General features: G+C 35.4%; 1 protein-coding gene across 4 annotated transcripts in view; it reads left to right on the top strand.

The window, feature by feature from the left end:
* Positions 1-12488, top strand: part of NCAM2 (neural cell adhesion molecule 2) — a 319495-nt gene that overhangs the window by 188331 nt on the left and 118676 nt on the right. For all 4 annotated transcript variants that reach the window (XM_020789611.3, XM_072994055.2, XM_072994054.2 and 1 more), the window contains exons 7-8: positions 1456-1616; positions 3797-3942. In XM_020789611.3, the coding sequence (XP_020645270.1) occupies positions 1456-1616; positions 3797-3942 (307 nt within the window). The remainder of the gene's footprint in view (positions 1-1455; positions 1617-3796; positions 3943-12488) is intronic.

Here is a 12488-nt window from a genome sequence, read left to right as displayed (position 1 = left end):
CTTTATTGCACTGACATAATGAATAGTATGTCGTATCCAGATTCCAAAAAGTCATGAGTACTCAACGTTTACAACCAGACAGTTTTTTTAACTTTTATATTCAAAATAAAGACTAGATGAGCTGTAACTCAATTTAAACACCACAGTCATTTTGAAGATGGGATAGATAATTTCACTATGCAGTCTGGGATGGAAGCATTCATAACTGTGTATTTATTACTGAAGATAATGCATTAAGATCAAAAATATGATGGTTTGTATTAGAGATGGGGGTATTTGTATTTGTATACAAATACAAATACCCTTGCACAGGTGAACATAACAAGGGTCCACTCACCCATCCACTGCTGCCGCCGGCTCTGCGCTCCCTTCCAATCACTCCGGAGCTCATGGTCGACTAGCCACTCCTGGAAGAAGGAGGGAAGATAAGCCTAGTAGCTAGTCGACTAGTGGCTAGTCGACCTCAAGCTCTGGAGTGATTGGAAGGGAGCATGGAGCTGGCCTTAGCAGCGGACAGGTGAGTGGATGGTCTGACCCCAGGGGGCTGGACCTTCATTATGTCCACCTGTGCAGGGGTATTTGTATACAAATACAAATACCTCCATCTCTAGTTTGTATACATTCATCCTGTAGATATAACATATTTTAATGAACAAAATTGCTTTGATGAAAAATAACATTCAAAAATGAATCTATTTTTTAAAACAATAGGTTTTTAAAATATAAACTGTTGCCATATTTCATTATTGTCCATTTTCTTCAAAAAATTCTATCTCACAGAATTATCTGCCATTTCTTCTGTCAGTGTTGAGATAGTTGCAACCTGACACAAATTGAACTTCCTTTTCCTTAGGGAATTCTTTTTATGACAGAATTGCATGATCTATACTTTTTAGAATATGCATCTTATTTTTCTTTAGATGAAAGCATCTAATGTGTAACTGTGGGGTTATTTCTTTTACACTTTGGGGCTGAATGAACCACAGATTAGGCAGTAGTGAAGGATGAACTGACTCAAAAATTTAAGAGCATAGGATGATTTTTTTTTGTATGCTCATGATTGGTTCTGACCATCCACTAGACAATTTGAAATGGTTGAAGAGTTAGTTTGACAGTAATCATAAATTTATGCAATCCATGCATCAGGAGAAGCAGACAGTAATCCAAAAAGCTAACATAAAATAAATTTAGTATTTAGTATTAATCTTAAAGTTTCCACAAAACTATTTTTTCTGCGGTTGCATAAATTAATTTGTTTAGTGTTTCTTTTTTTAGTGTTTAATAGGGAAACATATAAAGATGCATTTTCTTTTAAAAAAAACCAAAGCATTATTATTGTTCACTGTCACTAAGCAATAGGATTCTTTGATATTTTATTTTATTTTGGAATTTCAACATCAGGAGATAAATTACGAACTTTCAAATTATAAATCATTTTAAATTCTTTCTATTTAGAAAAGGAAAACGTATTGAGGAAAGTGACAAGTATGTATTGAGAGGAAGCAATACGGAACTAACAGTCAGGGACATAAAAAATATTGATGCAGGTCCCTATATCTGTGAAGCAAGGAATAAAGCTGGAAAGATGACAAATCAGACATACCTACAAGTTTTTGGTAAGCACTGTTAGGTATAATTATCACTTTTCATCTGTGTTTGAACTCACTTCAGCACTGCTGTACATATCATGAATGATTTATGTTTTGTCATTAAAGTTTCCATTACATTTCAATTAAACTAAAACATGAAACAAATATGTGAGTCTCTACTCTGGTAGGAGCTCTGTAAGCATGTTCAGGGCTGGCAGATCTCTTTTCAGAGCTTCACGATGATGGTGCATGTATCTGGGGCCATGCTGCATGCATGAGTTACATCTCCTCTAGATATGGGCACAAGCTGAATTACAAGCAACAATAATAAACACAAACCAGGCTGCTACATGGTTTGGTTCATGCAGGCCATTTTGCTAAAACAAAACAAAACACAGAACTTTTTTCTGCTCAGTGCTTCATTTTGCTTTGGAAAAACAAACGCCCCTTGGTCCATTCCAGCTATCTCCCTTTCCCTCTGCCCCCACCCATCCCCTCCCTACCTGGTCCTGCCACTTCCTCTGCTGCTGCCATCATCAGAGACAGCAACCCTTCAGAGGGCTTCCCTTCAGAGAGCCCGATCTGTTGATAGACTGGCACATGTGTAGAGATAGCTGTCCTGGCTCCTGGAAAGGAAGTCAGGCCACTGTCTCTGAAGATGGAGGAGGTGGCAGGAACAGGCAAGGAGGTGACAGGCAGGGGGCAGGGGGGCAGCAGAGGTGGTTCAGGCTTTAGGTTCCACTCTCCTCAGGTATAGAATGTAAAAATGAACCATGAACCAGTTCATTTTACTGGGGTTCGGGGTTGGTTCACGGTTCATCATATTTCTGGTTTGTGCCTCTCTCCAATCTCTTTAAGTTTCTTTGTGGGTAAATGTCTGTACAAAGTTATAGCAATTCCAGAAATGTCTTCTTTGTTATGTGCTGTTGCTTTTTCACAAATTGTATGACATTGCAGTAGGTAGATTCCTGAGATTTTCTAAGATAAATGGGAAAAGTAACCTGCATTCCTTTAAGAAAAATCGTCTCAAGACATGTTTAGTAGTCTCAAATTGAAACTGGGAAGAAGAAAAAAGCCAAGATCTGACTCAGACATGAAAGTACTTCCCATCACTCTTCATTCCTCTGCATCAAGGGTCCAGAAGCTTAGTTTTCAGTTGAAGATTTCTTGAGTCCCCAATTGATTTCCCCAAAAGATTTAAGACTGAAGCCACCAGTTCTTTTGAATGGTTTCTCTCTGGGTAAATGGCCCAACAGCATCATTTTCCTAATTGGGTCCTCAGTAGGAAAACATATTTTACCAAACATTTGCTAAGGCTTTGATATGCAGTTGCTTCCACATTTTCCTGACCAAAAAGCAAAGTTCTGTTGGGGGGAGTGAAGGGCAACTAGTGCCATTTTGGCAATTGTTTTAAAGACACTTCAACTAAACATTCTCATCCTCTGATTTAACAAAAGTGATTGTATCATTTATTATTGTTTTTCAGTACAGTTTACTGAATGCACACATTTTAGCTGTACACATTTTAGCAAAGCAAAGTGTGCTGCTTATGTACCACCCCATAGCGCTTGGGCGGTTCATAAGTTAATTACGCAGGCTACACATTGCCCCTCCCCCAGCAAGCTGGGTACTCAGAAGGATGGAAGGCTGAGTCAATCTTGAGCAGGCTACCTTAATCCACTGGGATTGAATTCAGGCTGTGAGCAGAGTTTTGACTGCAGTACTGCAGTTGAACCGCTACAGCATGAGGCTCCTTTAAAATGTTGATATAGTTTTGTGCACATTTTATTTCTTGAAAACATTTTGTATGTCTTGCATACAAAAGTGAAGATGACTGTTTTAGCTCACAGATATATGAATACAAAAGAGATGTGCTTCTTACAAATCTTATGAGGTACAAATACTTAGTACTTTCAACAGGATTGATGTATCATATGATTTTTTTCTTATCCCTATTTGCAATGCTCATGAGCCTAATAAATCAGATAGATCAACCTAATTATTACACAATCCAGTGAGTGCTATCTTTTAAAAGGTGTTTTTGAGGCTTATTCTGATCTGACCTCCCAAATAACATATTTTACCTTGTACAGTACTATTTATCAGGTAGAACATGGGTACACAGTTCATTAATATTTGTATCGCTCCTTTACACATGTTACATGTTTTTCTTCAAGAATATATAATGTAATTTATGTTTCAAACAGTACAGCCTCAAATAATGCAACTTAAAAATGAAACAACCTTTGAAAATGGTCAAGCTACTCTCATCTGTGAAGCAGAAGGGGAACCGGTTCCTGAAATTACTTGGAAGAGAGCCATTGATGGAATAACATTCTCTGAAGGTGACAAGGTAAAATAATCTGTCTTGAATGTCTGCAAAGTTGACAATTATACTGAATGAAATCTAAAAATGCCATGAATGTGAAAATGATGGAGGAAGAGGCTTACTCATAAAAATTATATCAAAATACATTGTTTATTCATAGGCTTTATGCCCCAGATGAGGAGGAAAATGAACATAAATAGTTACTATGGTAACTCCAGCTCTATTTTTGGACAGGGATCAGAAAATCCAAACATGTGAAAATTTTAAAAAAGACTAATTTTAGACTGTGATCCTATATGCAGTTACTGAGAGAAAGTCCCATTTAAATTAGTAGGACTACTAAATAGGGGGGATTTTAGGATTGAGCTATTAAGGTGTTTTTGTTGTGTTTTTTTAAAAGTCCCTTCCAAAATTTAAGAACACATTTCCCTTCAGTTTTCCTTGTATGTCAGATGTGAAAGGCTCCCCCCCGCCCCCGGTAAAGCCCTCTATTAGTTTGGTTTGTCTCGTCGCAATCCAGAAAATGAACTGTAAACAGAAATGTTTATTTTTTGGAACTTGTCTATGGTAGTCTCAGGTTTTAAGGTTTTAAACATATTATTATGAAAGGGCTTGGTGAATATACCGAATTATCTTCGTGACTTGAAAGTATTTGGAATATTGTGTGGCACATTCATCAATTTTTTGAAAGCGAAAGCATTTGGTTAAGGAAGAGTTTTGTTGTAAAGATATTCCCTAAATAATTAAACTCCCAGAAAAGGGCGAATCTGAGGAATAATTTCTAATGGCAACTGAGAACTGCCGTTTGATTCTTCGTAATCTTTATTACTTTTCTATGAACCTCAACATCCTGTCCTTATTCCCTTGCTTACTATTCATCATTATCTCATAGCATTGAGTCTCAGTTTTAATCTTCGGTGTGTTTCTGTTCACTATTTTATTAGACATATTTTGTTGGATTTTAAAACATGGTTTTATGACTTTTCCTTTGTTTTGTGTGCATTGTAGCTAGTATCACACTTTTTGATCATCATGATTGTCATTACAGCCTATTTCTAAAGCCGTGCTAAAGCTGATCAAGTGGAATATAAGGGTCCCCTTATAGGGAGAAAGGTGGCCTATAATTAAAACATACAAAATAAAATACAGTATCCTTTTTCAATTATCTTATCCTAGATTAGTAATCCAGTGTCACACTAATGAATATTAGCATTCCAAGACTCCCATCCTTTTCTTCAAAGCTTTCCACAATGTCAGTTTATTTCCATCTTTCTACAGCAGATAAACCAAACTTTGAGTCACCAGCCATTTAAGAGGGCCAGCTGACCTGAAAACATTGGAAGATACAATAATTAAGTAAACATTCCATCCCAATCTTGTGATAATTATTGCTGCATGGTTTTTTACATAGTAAGATGGTGCAGACCCTGTCTTAGCTGTGTCATCACTCCTGCTGTCACCATGACAGCCACCCTTTATCATGTAGGCTGTTAGAGGGCTCTCATTCATGCTTCTGAAAGAGATTTTCGAATGGCATAGGGAATTGAACCCCCTTCCACTGCAGAGGAAGAACATAATTGGATCTTTGTTCTAGTAAATGACATGTCTGAAAAGCAGCATTTACATTCTGCTAAACATGTCTCATTTAACTCTAAAATTCAAGGTACTTTTTTGTTTTTAAAATAAATGTTATATAGGAACCATGATTTGTAAAACATTCAAAGAAAAGCCCTACCAATAGTTCCCAACTTTGGGTCCCCAGATGTTTTTGGACTACTACTTCCAAAAATCCTGGCCAGTACAGCTAATGGTGAAGGCTTTTGGGAATTTTATTCCAAGAACATATGGGGAACCTAGGTTGGGAACCACTTCATGTAATAGGTAGAGGTCACCTGTGAAATTAATACATCTGGGAAGATGCTTGAGCATGTGCTTTCCCAATTTTGCACAAGTGTTGCTTATTTTGAAGTGGTTGTTTGCTTTGTTTGCAGTTTCTCTGAATCAGAACAGTAAAGATACCATATACCATTTATCAGGTGGAACATATATTTCCAACAGCACAGCCTCAAATAATAATGTGGTTTCTTTGAGAGTTTGGTTTCATAATTAGTTAAGACCTTAAGATGATTAAAGACAGCTGCAAGTAGCTCTTTATGCAAGTTCCCTCCTGTTCTGTATAGGTGGAGCTACAAACTGCCTTATCTGAACTGGAAATTGGAACATAATAGCACTCGTCAGTTTGTGGGGTTTTTTATTTTTATTTTTTATTTTTTTGGTTCTACAAGGAATATGTGTAAAACATTTTGGCTGGTTTATGGAAGTCCTGTTGGGAAGCTCACATCCTTCTGTTTTCCAGAAATTTAGTTCTTCACAATATGCATTTACCACTGACAACCAAGAGGGCTAGAGTGGGGGAGCAATTATATTTAATGTAGAGCATTGTTTATTCCTAATCATGGCTCTTGTTGTCTGTGTCCTTGGACTACAAAAATATTGGCATAATAAAGTTGTACCGTAACATTTTGCAGAAAACAGTGTAATCTTGTCAGTGACCTGCAAGTGTTTTATTTACTACATAGATGTCGGAATTTATCTCCTTCACCCCCCACTCCGCTTTCCTGTAGGTTTTAAGTAATGATTTAATTTATTTCCAGTTAGAACATTGAAAAACATGGATTATTATATAGAAAGGCTAGAAGAACTGGACTGAGTTGAATGAAAAGACTGAGAAGCATATACTAACAGGCTTCACCTTATTTTTAACAGCCTACTGCATGGTGGGTGGAATTTTTAGGTATGTGTGCACATGCAAAATATCTTGGTTCCCCCCCCCCCCCCCGGCCACAGTTATTTTAAGCATTCATATAAGGTCCAGTTGATTGTGCTTTCAAAATCCTGATCAAAATAGCTAGCACATTTTCCTGAGAAACCATCCTTTGAAATATTTGTCATTAGTGGATATATGATGATGAGTTGTAAACAGTAGTATTTGTATGTTTTTCTTTTCTGTTTAATAAAATAATATATATATTATCAGGATGCTCATGCACAAGTGGGCAAGATTGTTCATCTGCAGCTTCATGTTCTTCTACTTCTATAACTGAGTAAATATAAGGTTATGAGTAACATAGCAAATGCAAAGAAATTAATGGTACACAGTAGACCTTCATGTATGCTTCTTGACTGGGGTGTACTATATTGTCTGAAATCCAATAGTAAACTAAACTGCACAGAATATAGGCTGTAAAAGACCCCCCCCCCAAAAAAAGCAAAGCGTGCTGCTTATATACTGCCCCATAGCGCTTCAAACACTCTCTGGGCAGTTTACAAGTTACTTATGCAGGATACACATTGCCTCCCCAGCAAACTGGGTACTCATTTTACCGACCTGGGAAGGATAGAAGGCTGAGTCAGCCTTGAGCTGGCTACCTGGGATTGAACCCCAGGTCATGAGCACAGTTTTGGCTGAAGTACAGTGGTTTAACCACTCGCCACGAGGCTCATATGACCAGATCATACATCACCGTATTAGGAAATGGAAATTGTAACCTCCTACGCCATAGTTTCTCAACCCTTCTATTTATATATTTTTGGAGATTTAATATAAAGAGTATTTATTTATTTATTTAATTATTTATTTATTTGTTTGTTTATTCTATTTATACCCCGCCTATCTGGTCGAAACGACCACTCTAGGTGGCTCTTCACTTCTTGCTTTTGTTTCTGTTCATTCCAGAAAATTAAACTACAGTAAATGGTACATTAGAACATCAGCAAAAGAGACATGTAGTCTCACTGTTGGAAATTCAGCAGTAAAGTATGTTGAAACCATAATCAGCATTGTGTGCTCTACTTGTAAAAGATCTTCGAAGGTTTAGATATATGATCCCAGTACAGTTTCAGAAAGTATGGTTTACACATTTCTGACCACCACTCTGTTAAAATTTATTCTAGTTCTCTTGCAGTTTTAACTCCAAATGACAGAACACTGTAATTTCTATTTTTGTCTAAAAGTGCTATCACAAGAGGAAAGGACTGACCAAAACTCTGTTCATGAAGTCCACTATCTTAATACCATTGACAAAACTTTCAGCAGTGAGTTGCTGCAAGTTGAAAAGTCAAAGCAGGCACTAATTGCAATTCACTCCTGAAATTAGGCTGGGTTAATAATAAATAGGTATTTTGTCATTAATTAGGAACTAACAGTTATTATCTGTAATAGAACAGGAACAGCTATGGCTTTTTAAAAAAAGGCTCAGTCTGTTAAAGAGCATAATTTCCAGAAAAATAATATTTGATGTGCTTAAATTTTTAAAGACGATTTTTGAATACACATTAAGTGTGTAATTATTATTGCAAAGTACTGTGTATTATCTAGAAGATGTCTGCAGCTATAACTGTTCCACAAGAATGACTTTTGATATCCCAGTTGTCCTACGGATAATTTTAGAACTCACTTCTTTTTCCAGTTCAATGAAGAATATGTGCAACACATATTGAGTGATGTGTAAAAGTATTTTGTGTAATACATCTTCTGCCTATTCTTCTAGAAATTTAGTTCTTCAAAAAAAAAACCTCCATTCTTAAATGTGACAGGAATAACAGTAATGCAAAAAAAAAAAAAAGATTGCAACATATACTGTATGCTCAAATTTTACTAAACTGCACAAAAATGGACAAGTGCAGCTTGCTCTGAATTTTCTATGAATAATTGTTTATGCAGACTTAAGTATTTGGTAAATTTTTGGGACACCAACGAACCATGGTTATTTCTCTAAACATAAAGAACATGGGCAATATCAAATTCTTGGACTGAAAAGTTCAGATACTTTGAATTGAGCTCTCAAATCACTTACAGTACTCACCAGATAAATCTGCACACAGAGACACACAGAAAGAGACATGTTTTCAAGGCAAAACAGAAATGCAACAATGAAAATACATGTTCTGGATATTATTGGGGGAAATGAATAAAATGTGAAATTAAACCATTTTTTCTGATGAAAGAGACAAAAGGAACATCATCTAGGATGTCAAGAATACTTGCAAAGTTCCACATCCTTTCAATTTATCTTGTTCAGAAAAAATAATAAAGGCTCAAATAACACAATCTGATGCTTTAAATTGTCAAATTTCCTACAACAAACAAGTGGTTCCACTTTAGTTCAATTAATTTTTGCAAATTGCTGTGGAAAACAAATGAACAAACACTATTTTAAAATTAATTTCAGAGCTGCTGGTAATCTCATATAATCCATGTCACTGAGAATTAAAATTTAGCAATTATGCATATTCACCTGCAAAGAAAAGGAAGAGCCTTATATTCCTGTTCTGAACTAATTCCATTTGTATGAGGTTTAATACCATTTCATACCTTTGATTATATGATCATTTGGGTAATTACAGGTGCTTCTTTTTTTTTAAAAAAATTACAGTTTTCTGATTTCTAATCTATTTTGAGAACTTTTATGACAAACAATTGAAGTATGCTTTAATCTTCATTATTTTCCTTTCTTTGCCTTCCTACAATTACAGGCACACCAATGTCGGCTCTTTCAAGAACAGAAGAAATAGTATTGGTTTTGGTATGTACAATGCCCTGTGTCACCTCTTTATATAACCAACCAAAATGTGCATGAAAATACAAGCATAAAACAGTGATTAATCATGTCTCATATTGCTACCATTTCTTAAATTATGTCTTATATTCTCAATAATTATTTATTGTACCTGAACATAATGATGCTCATCAGGTAATATTCAGTACATACAAAGTACCATTTGCAGTTTCAAATCTTTAAAATTAGCTACTATGTCTACAGATGGACAGAAAGCCAAAGCAACAAAATATCTTTGCTTCAGGACTAATGTTTGTATCATAGCTTAAATATTGAACATCTCTTAAATGAGATAATAGAAATAATTCCTTCCCTTGAGGGGAGAAAACGTAATGAACCCATTAAGGAAATAGTAGCATGTTGCAATGATTAGTACCTGTATAAACTGAAAAATAAACTGCACTTGTAGGTTTCATTACAAGTCCATTTAACAAACAAACATCAAGTGCAAGACTCAAGTGTAACATGACTGAATCAGTGGACAATAAGGAATATACACATGGCAATACTCTGGAATTTTCTGCTGTTTCCAACAGGTGCATGGATAGAGTACATTTACCTGAAGAATGTGGGGAATGTTGTGAATGTTGCATCCAAAACCCAGAAGGGAGCTTCCATCAGCTTCTCCACATTGGTGGCTGTTGAGAATAACAGCCCTTGCTCATCAAAGGTAGCTTTTCAGCCTAGGAAATCTTGGCCATCTCTTTCAGCTTCTGGAATTTTCATAATGCCTTCAATTCAGATAGCACTTTTTCTCTGCATTGTTTTTCTGCTACTTGAAGAACTAGCTTACTCCTAGAGTTAATCTGCCTTGTGTCTGACATCGAAGCCTGACTGACTTGCAAGTTTTTGTACTGACTTATTTATCTTTCCTGTGGATGCTTGTTCATCAGCCTCACCGTCATGCAGTACATTTCTTGGCAAATGGATATATGTCATGGACTTCTAAGACAGTGCCATTTAATCTGAATTCTGGATCCTGTTGAAATTCAGTAACATGTGGCCCTGAAGGAGACCACATACTTGACTTTCACAAACTAAACAGTGGCTTAACTAAATAGTAGCAGTGAAAAACCAAGTACACAGTTGAGGCATCATCTTGCTTTGGCTCTCCTACCATCTATACTTATGATAATTACTCAGCTATTCAGTTATTTAATGACTGTTAAAAATAAATATTGCCTCTTTCTGGGGAATAGGTTGTAAGTACCACTGTGGAATTAATACTGTGGTATGCATCATACATTTGAGAAATGGCAGTATTATACATATTGGAACTTTTTTCTTGTCATTATGGCTGGTGACACATGGCATTCTTTAGATCTAAACCAAGTGAACATATTAAGAACAGAAAAATGTATTTGGAGAAGCATCATGATTATGAATGATAAAACCAATCCATTTTAGAAAAACGGCATGTTGTAAGAAAGGTTTTAAAAGAAGTCAGACATGTACTATGGGTGCAAATGAAATACCATTTTTCCTGAAATTGATCACTTTACAAAGGAATTGGTTCTTATTCTTGGACTATATTTTCAGTGATATATAGAAAAGAAGAGAAGCTTGCTAAATCTGTTGAAATGTAGATACAAAGTAATAATTTCCACTTTCCACTTTTCTTGTGTAATGTCCTCCACCCAAATCAAAATAGAGAATCTGATAACTGCATTTTTGTTCAATTGCTGCAAAAACAGACTATAGAAACATCAAATAAAGATATTGATTGAGCTACAAAATTATGCAAATTGTTTCCAAGTATAATTGAATATCAACAACAAGATACTCTAAGTTTAGGATTTAAGGACATTCAAGTAATAAAAATTAAAAGAAGCTATACTCTTATACTAGGATATACGTTCTTCTCTTAGTGATAGGGTTCTGGTTAGCAGACTCCGGGATGTTGGTTCCTGTTCCACAGCATCATTCTGATCTTGGAAATATTAGTGATTTACAGTTATCAACATCACTATGCTCTGAGGTTCCATGACATTTATGAGGAAGAGTTAACAAATTGCTGCAGGTAGCCAGATTTATTTATTTTTATTGCAAACAGAAAAAACAGGAATTTAAACAATGCTTAGAGTGACAGAAAAAATTAGAGTGGTAAAACTTAAGTTCCTTCTGATTTCTTTCAGACTACATCTGTTTTTTAATCAATTGCAGCTGAAAACATTTCAGCTGAAGTAATTTATTCTGCAGCTTTAAAATACCAAAATATTAATTGAGGCATGGGATATAGGAATGAGAAAATCTCACTGCCTACTGCTTTAAATGATTTTTATTTTGCTTTTTATTAGCTTTACCTTTTGTTTTATATGTAAAAATGATCTTGCTTTTTCTTACGGCTTAATATCTGCCCCCAAATTAATTTTATAAGGAATCTCTGAAGTTTTGACAAAGAAATGTGGGAAGGGTAAAATTACCCAATGTCTGGAAAGACTTTTTTACATAATGTCTCAAGAGACTTCCAAGGCTGCCACAAATTTTATAACTGCTCTTTAGATAGATTTTGAGGTAACAATTTTGGGGGGCATTTGATGAAGAACTGAGTGTGATTCAGTTCCCATGCATATAATACTTTTACAGTCATTCTTGCACAGATCATCTCGGCTAGTTTTCTTATTAAATAATGGCAGAAATCCTCTTGTATAGCTAGACACTTGAGACAATTAAACTAAGTATTTTTGTACAACGTATTAACACAGCAATGTGTATCAACCCATGGAAAGATATTTGAGGTTGCAATATTACTTTTTCAAAATAAACTAATATTAGCTTGTTTTAAAGAACCATACATTGCTTTTCATCACATTGAAGCTTATTAAACATATTACCTAAGATTTTGTTCAAGTATGTAGAATCTTTTTAAGTAGTAGTATGTATAAATTCTCAACTTTTAGGATTCTGCTTCTTTTATGATAGCTTTTTGAAACTATTTAACACTCATTACAA

This window comes from Pogona vitticeps, chromosome 3 (assembly GCF_051106095.1).
Source record: "Pogona vitticeps strain Pit_001003342236 chromosome 3, PviZW2.1, whole genome shotgun sequence".
Classification (NCBI taxonomy): Eukaryota; Metazoa; Chordata; class Lepidosauria; order Squamata; family Agamidae; genus Pogona; species Pogona vitticeps.
This window is presented reverse-complemented; position numbering and strand designations above follow the sequence as displayed.